We start from the raw sequence: 17,617 nt of genomic DNA, 5'->3' as shown, positions 1-17,617 counted from the left end.
TACAATGCCAATTGGGATTGCTGGGGAGAGGACGAGCCTCTCTCCTAAACTGGCCCAGAAACAGTTAGTAGTACTGCTCCTGTACCTCTAATGGTGGTTGATGGATTGCCAGGAAGAGGTGAAATTAAGGCTCAAAATACCAGCAATTTCATCTACAAGATTGCCAGCAGTGAGAAAGCTGTACTGTTGATCATTGTTAAGGATTAAGTCATTTGCCTTTCCTAATCTGCTACAGTGATTCCTATTTTTCCACTGTCAATGGTCAGGCAACCACAGTAATGCCAGATCCACTGCTGAAACCTTAAGCTAACTGTACAAACACATAGTTCTGTACCCACATACAATTACAGCAGTTGACTTGATTTAAAAAGTGATTTTGTTTAAAAGTAGTAAATACTAAAATCTCAGGCAAATACCTTTCCTTGAGATATCAAAATTCCTCGTAATGTATCAAACCCCACTGAAGGGCCCTGGCCAGTTTCTTCAAGACGGCCCTCAAGATCAAACATGGGAATGCAAGGACAAAACAGTTCAGAGATGTGATGCAATAACAGCAACCTGTTTCTCAAGGCAATTATAGGAATTTCTTGTAGATGATTATATTCCATAGGAACCTGGAAGGAGTCACAACATTAGTGCTATATACTCTGAATAATAATACGCCACTGAATAAATACACAGCATCTGTACAGGAAGAGCTAGCTAACATTTCCACTAGTCCAAACCCCTCAAAGATCCATCTCGTCTTATCCCATCCTACGTTGTATTTAGGCTAGTTACTGTCATTAAAAAAATTGAGCACCCTTCCCATGCTGTTAAAGCATGGATAGGGAGGGGCTTTATACTTATATATGCTTCCAAAGAATTTCCAAAGTTTTACACTGTGCACAAGTGTAGACTCTACAAGTGGAACAGCTTAGAGGAAATAAAGAGAGTACAGCTAAAATATTCAACTGCATTTTATTAATATGTTTGCATTATTAAAAGTATCCCCCTGAATCTGGAAGATTTTTTGACAAGGCTTGAAAAAATTTTAGCGAGTTCCTTCCTTCCAATCTTTTCAGATTCTGTCACACTCGGTAATGCATGGGTGGGAAAATGAACTCCTACAGCTATTTCTGAAGTCTCCAGTCTCCCTCCTCTCGCATTTTTGAAAAAAAAAAAACCAAATTGTAAAAATGTTTTCATGACCTATTTTAGGCCAAGGAGAGGGGGGTGCTGCATGTCAAAGTTGTCCCCACATCCGCTAGGAAGCATAGGGACCACTTTTAGCACACACAAACACTATTAAACTAAAGAATGGAAAGACACAATGGAGTATGGCCTTTCAAGGATTTCTGAGAGATCAAAATGCTTCTCAAACCCTACCTACCCTTCATCATATTGCTAAAGAGGACTGATACTAAAATGTAATGTTGTTATTCGGGTAGCTACATGCTCTCCTACTGACTGGGATCAAATAAGTGTTTTTCAGTCACTTTAATACCAAAAATGATACACAGCCAAATCTGATGGCTATGAAACATCATGGTATCACCCCACTCACTGCACAGTCTCCTGTTAACTAGAGTCAGCCATGCAAAAAGAAGCAGTAGCCCTGAATCTGCACTGATGGACATAGAGATGAGCAATGGCAACAACCATGCTGTTCAAAAGTTAGTATTTTTAAAATTAATATCTTTGAGGAAGAATCATCCCTTCTCAGTAATAGCATTACTTTGGCATAAAACACCGGAATAGGAGAATGTTCAGCACAACCATAAATCAATCCACTCAATAAAATGATGTGGTCAAAGGCATGAGGGCAAAAGAAACCAATAATCCTGTACCCACACCATTTAGCCACTGAAAACTAAGACCATTCTTGTTATACATTTTTTCAAGAGATTTAAACATTTAATTCAAAAGGGATTCAGTCTTACCTGTGTAGGGAGCTTGCCTGCATTTGCTGGCTTGCTGGTAGACCATGCCAAAGTATGTGCTGAGCCACAGGCCACTCTGTTAATCTTTTTACCCTGAAGGGCAGCAACCAGGCGTGGTCTTTGGATAGCATTTGTTGTCCCATCTCCAAGCTGGCCTTCATCATTATCTCCCCATGTATAAACTTCACCTGCATCAATCAAAAGCATCATTTCACCTTCACCAAGGACATCAAATCCAAAGAATGAGTTACAGCAATGGCTTAACAATGTTAAGTCCGACAAAACATTACATGTCAGTTCAAAATAGGGGGTTCCCTATCAGGAGACAGGTGGGAGATTACATGTATACATACATACATACATAAAATAAATTATAACTATTAATGGAGCCACAGCCTCTGAAGGGATTAGACCAAAAAATTAAGCTAATTTCATAGCTACTTAGTAAAAAAAAAACAAAAAACAATGCTACATATTAATCAAATTGGTGGGAACATGAAAAGTCAAAGGAAAAGAAGAGAGGGTGTTATGAAAGTATCAAGGAAAATTTGTACCTAAGAAATGTTTAACACAGCCCTGGATGCAATACAGCCAGTCCCCAAGTTTGTTCTTAAGTTGAATTTGTATGCAAGTCAGAACAGGCACATTTTTAAGTGTAACTCCGTCCATATGTATGTATTAATGAGTGTGTGTGAAGGGGATACACACACACACACACACACACACTTTGGATAGCATAGAAAAGGATTAACGCCCCTATAACATTTATTTTGCTGTCTATGCACCTGTTCAGAAGATTTCACCTTATTTTCTGTCCCTGTGATAATGGGATTTTGAAAAATTTAGCTTGCTGTGGAAACAAGGATTGGTGAGAGTTTCAGTTGAGACCTCTTTGCCCCATAAAAACTCTTTCAGGAGTAAATTTCCATTCTGAGGGGGAAATTTCTCACACGTTCTGTTGTCTAACCCCCGTTCTGAACTATGAGTCATTTGTAAGTCAGATATTTGTAACTCGGGGACTGCCTGTACATACAACAGACCCTCCAGATCTACTGGCTCTGGACCCATGATTTACACTAACTGCGGATCATCGCATCGCATCTTATAAATAAAATGACAGTGATGTTAAAGTAGATGAACTGCTGCAGTTTAAAAGGGAAGAGAAGGACAGGGTAAGAAGGGCGAGGTTTAAGTACTGTAAATAAATAAATAAACAAACAAACAAACAAAATGCTTTCAGGGTTTGAAGACTGAGTTTTATGACTTGATGACTGACAAAAGTTTAATGTTAACATACGTAAATCTTTGATTTGATTTGGAAGTCAATTTTTAAATTGTTTTTCTTAGTGAGTGAGGTGGAAACAGATTAGTGTTTGCTTGGTTGTTGTTGGGAGTTTAGTTTTTTGTTATTAGTTTTGTTTTGTGTGTCTTTTATAATACAACAAAGAAATATAGAAAACTTATATGGGACATGATTATCCACTTTTATTGGCATCTGCAGGCGGACTCAAAACCAAACTCCTGTGGAGGACAAGGGTCCTCTGTATTAATGTTACATATAAGCCTTTTTACTTTGATTACTGTATATACTCGAGTATAAGTCAAGTTTTTCAGCCCTTTTTAGGGCTTATACTCGAGTGAGGGTTCTGCCAGCTTATATTTGGGTCGGCTTATACTAAAGTATATAGGTAATCAGAGTTGGACAGTCTTATCTTATTAAAGTCTTATTATGATCTCAAATTAGTTTTATGTAAATATTCAAAAACATTTAACATACTGATGCCTCAATTAATGTAATTTTATTGGTATCTATTTTTATTTTTAAAATTTACCTGGAGCTGCTGCATTTCTGATTCTTGTCTTATACTCAAATCAATACGTTTTCCCAGTTTTTTGAGATAAAATTAAGTGCCTCGGCTTATATTTGGTTCGGCTTATACTCGAGTATATATGGTACCTTAAAATATGTACGTACACTGGAAATCCCTTCCATTCAAATAGTATGTGTTCACTCAGCAGCACTCCCCAGGTATAACTCTTCTCTATGTTCCCAGCCTGCCCTGTCACTGAAAACCCCCATTCTTCAATCCACAGGGTTATAAACATATTCCACATTATTAAATATCGCTATTCTAAAAATACAGTAGAGTCCCGCTTATCCAAGCCTCGCTTATCCAAGTTTCTGGATTATCCAAGCCATTTTTGTAGTCAATGTTTTCAATATATCGTGATATTTTGGTGCTAAATTTGTAAATACAGTAATTACAACATAACATTAATGTGTATTGAACTGCTTTTTCGGTCAAATTTGTTGTAAAACATGATGTTTTGGTGCTTAATTTGTAAAATCATAACCTAATTTGATGTTTAATAGGCTTTTCCTTAATCCCTCCTTATTATCCAAGATATTCACTTATCCAAGTTTCTGCCAGCCCGTTTAGCTTGGATAAGTGAGACTCTACTGTACTGTTATACTGGAGCACTTTTATTTATTTATTTATTTATTTGCAGTATTTATATTCCGCCCTTCTCACCCCGAAGGGGACTCAGGGCAGATTAAAATGTACATATACATGGCAATCATTCAATGACATATGACATACAGGCAAAGACACAGAGGCAATTCAACATTTTCCAGTTTCCGGCTTCATGAGGGTATGCTCGATTTCGGCCATGGGGAGAGCTTCTGCTTCATCCACTTTGACACCGAGTTCTTGATGGATTACTTCCTCATTCCTTTCCACAAGCTGCTGGACGATTTTTATGGTGTGGTAAATTAGTTAAATTAGCCTCCCCACATAAGCGGTACCTTAATTTCCTACTTGATAGATGCAGCTATCTTTCGGGTTGCTTAGATCAACAAAGAGCTGGGCTATTTTAATGGTTGGGCACTCACTCCAACTTGGGCTAGCTTTGAACTCATGAACTCATGGTCAGTAGTGATTTATTGCAGCTGGCTACTAACCAGCTGCGCCACAGCATCATTCACATGCCCCTATCTACCTAATTTCTGCCAGACACATACTTGGGGGTGAAAAAGTCCTTCTTGGATGGCCCATTCTCCATTGGCTGAGAATACAATATGCATTGCACTACACAGACACTGTCAGATAGTTTAGCATTCGACTATGTTCTCCACTCACCAAACATACTAAAAGGAAGTATGTTTTGGTGGCTATCTTCATAAAGATGTAGAGGTGGTGGCACTATTTCAGAACTAGAGGCTATTAGGCCCTGAAGTAAATAAGATTTCACAAATGGGGCAGAAGGGCAACAGGGCAGTTCCTTGCAAAATGAAAAAAAATAAGAACATGTTCAACTCTTAGAACTGAAATCATAAATAAAGAGTTGTACTACCCACCATCTTCAGTACAACACACACAGTGCAATGAACCAGTTGCAATGGCAATGACTTTCTTTCCTTGTAACCCCTGGACTTGTCGAGGTCTCCGAACATGGTCATCTGACCCATGACCTAATCGATGGTAATCTCCTTTGCCCCTGTATTGAAAAAACAGGTCTCAATCAATACATTTGTTTTTTCATGAATCAGTTCTGAAATCTATAATCCTTATTTGGTGGACCAGGACTATATGTATTTTTAATGTGATTCTGTCCCTACGTGAAGATAACAAATGCTTAGAAGTTATACCACTAAATGCCTGCTAGCCTTTACTAAAAGACAGCTTTGGGGATGAAGTTACTTAAAGCTATCGTATTTAGAATACAGGTATTTTGTTCTTTATGTTATTCTAATAATTAAAGTGGCATTTAAAAACAATAAACAAAAATGACATTTAAGTGTAACATACTGCAAATTTTGTAAAAAGAGAACAGAAAAAGAGCTCAAACTACTATTAAATTTCTCCTAAGAATTCAAGTCCAACTAGTAACAAATGCACTTACCATGTATACACAGCTCCAGACTTGGTAAGTGCAACAGAAAACTGGGAGCCACATTCTACTTTAACTACTCCAACCCCTGTGAGGGAATCAATCTAAGGGAGAGAAGTTTAAGTGTAACTGAAAAAAGAAGGAAACTTCAGACCACATGGTGCACAAAGGCATATTAAAATAGATTTACAGTGCAGTCCAATAATGATGTTAATATAGATTAAAAACAATTTTCATTTAGCTAAATTTAATATTAGTCCTAACGAAGTTACATTTAGTTAAGAAGTGCCATTACTTTAATTTAGCATATTTAATAGGTCCTTTGTCCCTCTTCTTTGCTATCTCTATTTAAGCAATGCTGAGCTATCGCTCATTTAGTCACAAAAAATAAGCTGGAGAAATGAAGAAAATGTTCAGGCAGAGAGCACAATGATGTTCTCACAAAGTAATCCGCAAGCAAGGATTTGACAGCCATATGACAGAATTTCAAAAAGCCATAGGAAGACTAACGAGAAACCTCTAAGAGACTCCTTAGGACGAGAAGAATGTTTTCAACTCCAATAATGGAATTGTGGGATATCAACCCACAAAACACCTCAAATGTGGAAGGTCTGCTGCTTTTTTCATTAAACAGTTCAACAGCAACCTAAACTCAAGAAGAAATTGTGCAAAGTTTGGATTTAAATTCTGATTTAAAGGAAAGCCTATAAGGGATAAAAGCATCTCTAAAAAGAACAGGAAATGGTAAATGCAATCCTCATGGAGTCTCCTGCAGTATTTTATAATCGGCTGTTTTCTCCAATGTAGTCCAGTCCTATCAATGTTTTTAAACTGTTGGAACAGATGTTTCTTTGATGGCAATGACATTAAATATGTCTTCGACATCCTCTCATGAGATATTTTTACGACATGGTATCTTGATAATTTGCCAACAGAAAAATCCATCTGGACTGAAATGTCAATATATGCTCTTAAGACAGAAATAACTTTTGATTAGTGACAACTAGTTCATCCTTCAAGCCTAAAAAGATTTCACAGTAATCCTTCAAAAGAAGAATTTTCACTTAATCATTGTACACATAATCATTTGTATATATAGACGTCACAACGTTCACCACTATTCTTAATTACGCTATTTCATCTTGCTTTTTTAAAAAAATAAATAAATCATAATACTTCCATGCGGGCATGTAGCCTGGGGGGGGGGGGGTTTGACACCCCCCCCCCAAAAATTCTCAGGGTGGTCCGCAAGAATGCCTTACTGGTATGTGGCACCTGGCACGTGTTTATTCATATCATGATCTGATCACCATGCTCAATATATCTCATATGCATGGGAGTATTGGGATGATACAAAAGGTTTGCTAGGTAGATCCTCTCTCACTCAGACTCAGCCCCCCTCTCCCGAATCAAAATCCTAGCTACAGGCCTGCTTCCATTCTTAATTCAAACTTTTATAGACTGAAAGCAGATTTTGAAATCCAAGTACCTTCATTGGGACTTTACAACCATCACTACCACCTCTACCAAGCTTTCCATAGTCTCCATCTCCCCATGACCAGACTGTATCATCATCCGTCAAGCACAAGGTCTGTGCGTCTCCACTACCACAGGCGATGTCAATCACACGGTAGCCCTGGAGTGCTTCCACCTGCAAAACAGGCACTTTGTTGAAAAAGAAATCTCAAAAATAGAGGACCTTCATCAATTGCTCTACATTTCTACTACTTCAGTTTTAGTAGAAGCACAGAGCGATTTATGCGGGTCTTCTACTCACTGGGTCTATCTTGTTAAACCATACATTGCTTCAGCTTACCTCTAGTAAACATCCTATTTGAAAGTCCAGGATTTTTAATCAAAGATTGAAAACTGGTTTTGTGATGTATACATATGAAGTTTCAAGGAGAAGGAGAGAATTCTGTTAAAACATCAATCTTTTAAAAATGTATATTGTATCTAATCATTATAGACCAGTGTCCAACCTTCCATTTTTGGCAAGATGATTGAGAAGGCAGTTGCCCTCCAACTCCAGGCAGTCTTGGATGATACATACTTCCCTGACCCATTTCAAACTGGCTTCACAGCAGGATATGGAGTTAAGACTGCTATGGTCACCTTAGTGGATGGTTTCCATCTTAACATCGACAGAGGGAGTGTGTCCCTGTTACTGCTTCTAGACTCTCAGCAGCTTTTGATACCATTGTCCATGGTATCCTTCTGGAACGCCTGGAGGGGCTGGGAATCGGAGACACTGTGTTGCAATGGTTCCAGTCGTACCTCTCAGGCAGGTTCAAGATGGTGGGGCTTGGGGACAGCTGTTCCTCAAAAAGGAAACTGTTATGTGGCATCCTACAACGGGCCATTCTATCCCCGCTGCTTTTTAATATGTACATGAAACTGCTAGGAGAGAACATCTGGAGGCAAGGTGTTATCAGTATGCTGATGATATCCACATATATTTCTCCATGCCTTCAAAATCAGCCTCAGCTAAGGATAGTTTCTCCTCTGAATGAATGCCTAGAGGAGGTAATGGGCTGGATGAAGAAAAACAAACTGAAATTGAATTAAGACAAAATGATAGGTGCTTGCCATTAAGGGTCCTAATCTGGGGATGGAGATGTGTCAGTCAGTTCTGAAAGACTGTGTTCACAGCTTGGGAGTGCTCCTGGTTCTGTATCTCTAAATGTCAGCCAGGGTAAATGCGATAGTCAGGAGTACTTACTACCAGCTTTAGCTGATACGCTAGCTGCGCCCCTTCCTAGAATTGGAAGTCCCAAAGATGGTAATGCATGTGCTGGTAATCTAAAGGTTGCACTTCTGCAATGCACTGTACACTGGGTTACGTTGTGTACCAAGTGTAGAAACACAGCAGAAATACAGCAACCAGATTGGTTACAGGAACATCCAGGAGTGAGCATACTACACCTATGCTAAAGTCCCTCCACTAGCTAACAATTAGTTTCCAGGCAAAGTACAAAGTGTTGGTTTTGACCTTTAAAGCCCTACACAGTTTGGGTCCAATTACCTACAGGATCGCCTTCTCCCGTACAATCCGCCCAGAACACTAAGATCCTCTGGGAGACAACTACTGTACTCCAACCAGCTGGAACCTGACTGGAGAGTGTCACCCAGATGACCTTTACATTGGCCTCCCCATTACTGTGGAATGAGCTGCCAGAAGAGATCCAACAGCTAGATCAGCTGTCACAATTTAAAACCCATCTGAAGACCTATCTCTTCTGGCAGACCTACCCAGTCAGCTTTAATGAATTTTAAACTCATGTCCAGTGTTTTCATATTTATTCTGTATTATAATACATATATTATAGGAATACATTTTAATACGTGCATTTTATAGAAATACATTTTAATATGTGTATTTTATACAATATTTACAATGTTTATGTGTTTTATCTATGTTGTAATCAGTTTTCTATTATTGTATTAAATGAATACACATATTTGACATGGTATTTATTCTAATCTAAGAATCAGCTACATCTGAAAATACACTCATCTGGAAGGTAAGCTGCACTGGCTGCATTCAGATTTTACATATGTTTACTATTATTATCCATGTACAAATATGAACAATTCTCAATCCGTAGTGATTTCTCCAAGATAACATTAGAATGGAATAAAAGATTGCTTAACTGTTACTCATATCAATGGAAGCTGGCAAAATATCTGATATGTTTTGGCAACTTGGTTCAGGAGCAACTTAAAGATACGCTTGCCCAATTAACAAAACGTTGTTTGTACATGTACCTTCAAGTGGCCTGTTGACTTGTGGTCATACTTTGAATTTCATAGGGTTTTTGAGGTGAGGAATAATCAGAGGTGATTTTGCCAGTTCCATCTGATAGCATCTGATCAATACATATTCATTGGAGGTCTCCTCTTCACATACTGACTATGGCTGATTATTTTAAGTGTATTTATGTATTTTAATTTAGCTTTTACCACACTGCTACAATTTAATTACTTTTTAACTTTTGTACTGCACCTTTTAAACTTGTCTAGTGTGGGATTGTTAGCTGCCTTGAGTCCCCATGGGGAGAAAGGCGGGGTATAAAGATGATAATTATCATCATCACCATCATCATCATCATCATCATCATCATCATCATCATCATCCTGCTTAACTATCAGGATCAGGCAGGAATCCGATGCCATTGAAAAGATGAGTGAAACACATGACTGAGACTTCATCTCACCAGTTTCGGTTTTAGCTGATCCTCACTGTCTCCATGGCCAAGACGTCCGTATCTTCCTTTGCCCCATGTGTAAAGATCTCCTGCAGCAGTAATACATGCACTGTGTGCACCACCAGCTGCAATGTCAACCACTTCTATGCCCCGCAAAGATTCGATTACTCGAGGACGATCACAAGGGCTAAATTAAGTCATTTGAAAGTAAAATGATAAATTAAGTGCCCGATTTAAGTAGCATACTTCAGTTAAGTACAATAGTGCAATAGGAAAAGTAAAAAGGTTCTCTTTTTAAAAGAAATTATGAGGAATAATTAAAGCATAGCTCACAAACTTTGTAGAATAAACAGCTCCAACAAACACTTTGTCATGCTAGAGACTGTGACATAGAAGTTAAATATTTTTTTCTATTTCTAAACCTGTGAAATGACACAGCAGAGTGGGCAAATACCTTACAAGCAAACTTTCAGCCAAAGATCCAACACAGTGGATTTTTGCCTTATAGTTTTTAACTGCAAGAGGTGGACTGCCAACTGTAATATGCCAGAAATTGTCAACCATATGTTAACATTTGTCATAACTCTTCATCACTGACTGGCTAAGGTTGATGAAAGATGTAATCTAAATAACATCTGGGGGGAGGCAAAGTTACCCATTTCTATGCTATGTTATTTTGGCAAAGTCTGTCAAAAGCAGGAGATAAGCCTGCTCTCTCACAAAGAACTAATATAGTATTAAAATGACTCAATACATAGGTTCTACAATACATTATAAATAGGCCACTTTCCTGTTATACCATTTTTCCTGCCTAAACAGTAATGTGAAAACAACGCATTTGCTGAAAATTTGTTATTACCTTCGGTTGCCATGACCCAGTTTGCCATCTTCTGCCTCACCCCAGGAATAGACTTCTCCTTCTGAAGACAGAGCTAGGCAATGCTTTCCTCCAGAATTCACTGCAACTTTTTTTATAAACACATGCTGAATAGATTCTAAAAGTGTTGGCGTAGAAACAGACTCTGTTCCTCCTATTCCAAGCCTTCCGCCAGCACCATATCCAGTGGCATATAGCTAAAAAGAACAAAAGATTTTGTAACTGCAAAAACTTTTCACATGTGGATGTGAATATTCAGTGTTTCTATGGGTTATGACAAAAGGAAAATAAAAGTAAATATGTATCTACTTCTCTCATTCAGAAGACTTCACAATTTTGTTTACATTCTTCCAAAGCTTCTCATATTATCTTATGAAACAGTTTCCTCTTCTATTTAGCCAAGTTTTAAGAAATACTAACTTTGTAACATAAGAATAAAACCTGAAAGTCCCTTTCCTGATGTTCTGTATGTCAATGTTATCTACCTGAATCATCATACAGCAGAGTCTCACTTATCCAACATAAACGGGCCGGCAGAATGTTGGATAAGCGAATATGTTGGATAATAAAGAGGGATTAAGGAAAAGCCTATTAAACATCAAATTAGGTTATGATTTTACAAATTAAGCACCAAAACATCATGTTATACAACACATTTGACAGAAAAAGTAGTTCAATACTTAGTAATGCCATGTAGTAATTACTGTATTTACAAATTTAGCACCAAAATATCATGATGTATTGAAAACATTGACTTCAAAAATGCGTTGGATAATCCAGAACATTGGATAAGCGAATGTTGGATAAGTGAGATTCTACTGTATATGATTCAACTAATATCTCCAAAAGAAAGGAATTTTCAGCAGGAAAACTATATATGTGTTAATATATTACAATCTCTTTATTTCAGATGTTTAGGCTTTGACTGTTGCTGCCTATGCAGCCAGAATGCAAGCATTCATACTAAAATAATATTATTATTATTATTATTATTATTATTATTATTATTATTATTATTTTATTTCTTACTCTCCTTGTGGCAGGTTACAGAATAATTAAAACACATAAACATAGTAAAAATACCACAAATATACATATTAAAATGTATGTATATAAAAGATACATATTAAAACGTATTTCTATAAAATACATATTAAAATACACAAAACAGAAATTAAACAAAGGACATAATTAATGTTAGGAGACTTTGACAAACACCAATGTTTTCAGAAGGAAATAAAATACGCTTCATGAAAAGCCCTAATGAGAGGAACCAACAAAGATTACAATATCTCAACGCTATGCTATCCTGAGTGTCTGTTGGAAAATGGAATTGTGTTGAAGGATTTCTCTAAGAACTCCCTATTGCATTAATTTGCCATATCAAAAGCTGAAAGCTTATTACAAAATGACTGTTTCTCGGCATAACAGCTAAATGTATATTTCAAAAAAGAGATTAGTAGTCAAAACTACACAAGTTCAACTTGCTCATATCTTCTCTGGCATGAAAGCGAAAAGACCAATGATAATATCATTAAGTCACAGAGCTGGACAGGTCCCCAAAGACTATATAACCCTCTCCCAGTACTGAAAATCTACCACTAAATCAACCTAGAGATGTAAGCATCCAACTTTTGTTTAAACACACTCGGATGAAGGTATGACCACTTCCTTCAGGAGCAATATATTCCATTGTCAAACAGCTCTTACCATCAGGAAGTTCACACTAATGTTAGTCAAAACCTCTTTTGTTATACTTTAAATCTATTTATTTGGGCCCTGCCCTCTGGGATAACAGGAAACAGGTTCATGTCCCATGTGATAACAGCCATTTAGATATGAAGGTTGTGCTACATATTATGCTGAAATGCAGGTCATGGGAAAGCTGCATACAGAAAATCAAGTATGTACAGGCCTGTGACTGGCACATTAGGATCCCATACTGCCTGCAAAAATGGGTCAGCCTTTCTTGAGTTCCCACTCACCCGCCAGTCACTACCAGGGAAGCTGTATCAGATTTCTGGAATACTATTGATCTGCATGCTTCAAAGTACAACCATATTGTCATCCAGTAATAGAAAAGACATATGTAGCCACAAAAAAACCTTGTGGTGAATACTCCGTCCACCTACATTTGTACAAGCACCATTGTCTCACATGCAATTAATGTCTTTTGGAGTGCTGCATATAGCACATTACTACTGTTTCTTGAAGGATAAAGAGGCAAAAGTTTGAGCCAGAGCTTTCAGTATGATCGAGCAGGAGCTTTCACATTCCATGTGATCATCATACACCATTCTGTTCTGATATCATGTGGAAGGTGGGTGTTTATGCGTAGTGCTGGGATTTGCGTAGTGCTGGGATTTGAATTCCAAAGTTAACCAACAACTGTTGTATAAATAAGAAAGCTCTTTCAAATAATACTTTGTGGATACAAGGTCAGTTGAGTGGAAAAAGTACTTGCTGTTTCAATGGAAACAGTACTCATTGTTTCTGGTCTGTTTTACATATTGCATTTGTGTGGTTTATTAAATCCGAACACAGCTTTCCTTTCATTCAAACTTCACTGATAACTTTAAGTCTTTCCCATTTGTCCTAACTAAACGTGTTAAATAACAAAAACCATGTTACATCTGCCTCTCCTTGTGGCTTACCTTCCCATCTGCAGTCACTGCAAAAAGTGTCTGCTCACCACCTATTAATTGCACAGGTCTAAGTGTGGCAAGAGCTTCACATGGAGTGGGAACTTTGACCTTTGCACCTTCAATACCTCCAAGCTGTCCCCTGTGATTATGGCCCCAACCATAAATAGTTCCACTCCCTCCTGCAGAAAGCGTCCAATCATCAGGTCGTCTGTTGAAAAGCAGAGAGGAGGTCACATGAAAATGAGAAATACCCTAACATCATAACATTTTGCACATTTGGAACTAGAATGCTGTTCGACAATATGAAGCCTGCAAGTACCTGTTCATCCATTGCACAAGCTGTTCATCTTGCTCTCGCTTGAAAACATCATGACTCTCATGTAAAACATCCATATTTTCATTGTCAGCCATTAATTCACGAATTTTCTTGGCCACCTGAAAAACATATCAGACTTTTAAAGCTATCAGTTAAAGCAAAGCATCTCATAACCCTTGCTATTTCACTATGCGCTGACTGCAAGAGCAAGCAGTCAAGCACTATGATGTTTTAGTGAAAAGCGGCAAAAGATGACAATCAAGTCATACAATGGCAGGCTTCAAAATATCCACTGGTGGTTTGATTTGACAGAAGGTGAGCAACATTTAAATATTTATTATCGTCTCCATGATAGCCTTTAAAAATTTTAAATGTGTGTCTTTCACTGTAAAAACATTATATTAAAGATGTTCTTCAATACCTCATCAAGGAAGAGGCGAGGCATTGGTGTTCTTTTATCAAGAGCTACAGCAACCCTGGAAGCCATGCAGTATCTCCGAAACCAAGCCCACTTATGTGTCTCTGCACAGCAGGGAAGAGTATCCAATTCCAGGTCACAAGCAAGCGCTACCAGAACCTACAAGCAAAGAAACAATTTAGTTGGAAAGCACCAGATTTCAGCTTGAGTTGGAAATATGATTCCCCTACTGGGTTTCCTCATATTAAACATATTCATAAAGTGAATCTTTTTAAGCCCTTGCTTCATTTGTTATTAGACTATTTCTTCTCCAGCCAACATTTTAGTTATCTAAATAGTATCATCAGGATTGGTCTGAAGTTTCAAGTTCAAAATTTGCTGCTATACAATGCTAAAGGTGAGCCCAAACTCTGACTTATATTTTTTCCCATTTCTGCATTTTATTACCTTAAAGAAAGGGCTGTGAAGTAGTTGCTTGCCACCTCTAACAATGGGATCTTCATAATCAAATTGCCGCTGCAAAGCTTCAGGAAGGCCTTTAACTAGAGCAGCTAAGGCACTACCAGTGAAACTCTGGAAGAAAAAGTATCGAAAATAAATGGTAGTTTCTATATATGGTTATTTACAATGGTGATCCTGTTGTAATGAAGAGATGATCTTTTAAACTGACAAATGGCACTGGCTGTGTAGCTATAGAAGACAGTGGGATGTTGTGTGGTTTCCGGGAAGTATGGCTGTTTCTAACAGCATTTTCTCCTGACATTTCACCTGCATCTGTGGCTGGCATCTTCAGAGAATCCGATCCTCTGAAGATGCCAGCCACAGATGCAGGCGAATGTCAGGAGAAAATACTGCTAAAACACGACCATTCAGCCCGAAAATCACACAACTGTGATTCCAGCTATGAAAGCCTTGGACAATACAGAAGACAATCTTACTACTAGATCATAACTACTAACTAATTATAAAGCAGCTTTGGTTCCTGCTCTGTGGATGAAATTACACAGCCATGTACAGTTTATCATGGAAAGGAAATATTCATGCCACATTTGACAAAATTAATAATGGTATCCTTTGTGAAATCCATCAATAAAATATCCAGAAGACTAGAAGCAATTCTGGGTGGAAAAACATTACTCAACACTGATATTACATAAAAACCTACAAGCTGTATAGTATTGCATGGATAACTAAACTCTGTAAATCACAGAGCTACTAGATGAATGTGGTAATCCAACTCATCCTCAATTAGTTCAGCGATCTACAATTAAATCATCCCTGGCAGTCAGCCAACTAACATCTGCTTAAAAGAAAAGCTCACTACCTTTTGAAGTAATCTATTCCATTGTCAGGCAGGTCTTATCACTAGAGAGTCCTTCCTCATTGTCAGTCAGACCTCCTTTCCTAGTAATTTGAATCTACTGGTTTGCTTCATCTTCCACATAACATGATATGTTGCTATGTGCTATTATTTAATCAAGCATTGCAACAATCTTAAAAAAATCATTATTATATAGGAGGAGTTACCATAGTGCGTGTTTCACCATCATTTTCTCCCAGTATTCTATTGATGTTGATTGATTGGCCAAACTCAGTAGTTAACAACTTCCGTAGTCTTTGTAAGGCCCACATTCTGTGGCTAGCAGCTAAAAATACATGGGAAATAAAATTAATGCTGACAGAATTTAAAATTATTTTAAAATATATAACTCAGAAGCTTATTCAAAACTGTACCTACCTAAAGCACTCAGCTGAGCACATGCTGCTAGTGAGGCTGCTAAGCGAGGAACTATGCTTCTATTAGAAGCAAAATTCAAACGGAAATCTAGCAAACATGTTACTAAATCCATTGAGGGGCAAGAAAGGATGCAGCGATCTGATAGAAGATCTTTTGGACCTGCAGGGGAGAAAACAACATTAATCACGTCAGTCAAAGGTTTGCACTTACATAAAAAAAAAACGTTTAAAACTGGAAACTGATGTCAGCTACTTGGAAGGAGAAAAAATTAAATACTGTATTTTTCGCTTTATAAGACGCACCTGATGATAAGACGCACCTAGTTTTCAGAGGAGGAAAATGGGGAAAAATAATTTGAACTAAAAGATGACCCCACGCTCCTGCGGGGCCTACTCTGCCTCGGAGGGAAGGGAGGGAAGGCGAAGGCGAGAGAGAGCGAGAGAGGCCCGCCCTCAGCAGCCAGGGGGGGAGGAGGAGAAGGCAGGCGCAGCGGCGACAAGCGAAGGGCGCCTCCCGCCGCCAGCGCCTCCTGCGGGGCCTACTCTGCCTCGGAGGGAAGGGAGGGAAGGCGAATGCGAGAGAGAGCGAGAGAGGCCCGTCCTCAGCAGCCAGGGGGGGAGGAGGAGGAGGAGGACGGCCCCACGTGAGGTCATATTGCGTTTATAAGATGCACTGACTTTTTCCCTCTATTTGGGGGGGGGGGGGGGAGTGCGTCTTATAAAGCAAAAAATACGGTATATACCACAGTTTAATCAAAATAGGGCAACAGCGACTCAACTATATACAGTTCAAACATAAGCTAAATGCACATGACCAACACAATTCATGTAATGACTGCAATCATCACATGATAACTAGGTTATCAAAAGAGTTTTTCACATTGGTTCTTAAAGCAATGTTTTTTTTTTAACCATGGACATTTGGCGGTCATCAGCAGAAGAAAAGTTCATATTGATCATGTGAGTTGAATGTTAACCATATGTGGTCTAGTGCAGTCTCTTCTCCTCCTGTTTAAGGTAATCATTAGTCTGTTAGCAGAACAATCTCTGATAACTGAGGTCTGGAAAGCAATAGATACACTAGTACGATTCACTATTCTGTCTTGACGCCATGTATGACACTCACCTGCTGCTGGCATGATAGGATAAACTGTGAAGCGCCAGCCCCATCCATTTACAGAACCATCACTGATGAATTTCCATTTCAATTCATCTCCTGGAATACGCAGCTCACTAGACCAGTCAGACCATTCACGACCTATAACGTTAGGATGAGAATAGCTATTTAAATGATAAACCCTGCAGGATAGGAATCTGTTCTTTTTTTCATGGTGCCTTAGAGAACACCAAACACAATAAATTTCAGCAAAGGAAAACCACATGCTATTCCTAGCTGCAACATAACTCTATTTGCAGAGAGCAAATGAGAATTGACATTCAAGTATTAGCTGGATCATGCACTCCAGCCTTCTGAGTTGGTGTGAAGGAAAACAACTCAGTGACATGGATTCTTCCTCTGCACCATCTAGAGAACATAATGTTTCACTAAACACAAGTAGAGCAGGAAGAGGCAAATTAAAAACACAAAGGTCCTGAAGGG

General features: G+C 38.3%; 1 protein-coding gene across 5 annotated transcripts in view; it reads right to left on the bottom strand.

The window, feature by feature from the left end:
- The window catches only part of herc2 (HECT and RLD domain containing E3 ubiquitin protein ligase 2), a 143,699-nt gene that overhangs the window by 18,838 nt on the left and 107,244 nt on the right, over positions 1 to 17,617 (bottom strand). For all 5 annotated transcript variants that reach the window (XM_062975356.1, XM_062975352.1, XM_062975353.1 and 2 more), the window contains exons 72-85: positions 17,144 to 17,275; positions 16,019 to 16,177; positions 15,808 to 15,926; positions 14,728 to 14,853; positions 14,284 to 14,439; positions 13,866 to 13,981; positions 13,556 to 13,754; positions 10,884 to 11,098; positions 10,034 to 10,211; positions 7,306 to 7,467; positions 5,829 to 5,920; positions 5,284 to 5,423; positions 1,923 to 2,110; positions 417 to 614 (exon numbers count right to left, since the gene is read on the bottom strand). In XM_062975356.1, coding sequence (XP_062831426.1) covers positions 417 to 614; positions 1,923 to 2,110; positions 5,284 to 5,423; positions 5,829 to 5,920; positions 7,306 to 7,467; positions 10,034 to 10,211; positions 10,884 to 11,098; positions 13,556 to 13,754; positions 13,866 to 13,981; positions 14,284 to 14,439; positions 14,728 to 14,853; positions 15,808 to 15,926; positions 16,019 to 16,177; positions 17,144 to 17,275 — 2,180 coding nt within the window. The remainder of the gene's footprint in view (positions 1 to 416; positions 615 to 1,922; positions 2,111 to 5,283; positions 5,424 to 5,828; positions 5,921 to 7,305; positions 7,468 to 10,033; positions 10,212 to 10,883; positions 11,099 to 13,555; positions 13,755 to 13,865; positions 13,982 to 14,283; positions 14,440 to 14,727; positions 14,854 to 15,807; positions 15,927 to 16,018; positions 16,178 to 17,143; positions 17,276 to 17,617) is intronic.

Source organism: Anolis carolinensis, chromosome 3 (genome assembly GCF_035594765.1).
Source record: "Anolis carolinensis isolate JA03-04 chromosome 3, rAnoCar3.1.pri, whole genome shotgun sequence".
NCBI lineage: Eukaryota > Metazoa > Chordata > Lepidosauria > Squamata > Dactyloidae > Anolis > Anolis carolinensis.
Note: the sequence above shows the minus strand (reverse complement) of the source record. Positions and strands in the feature narration are given on the sequence as shown.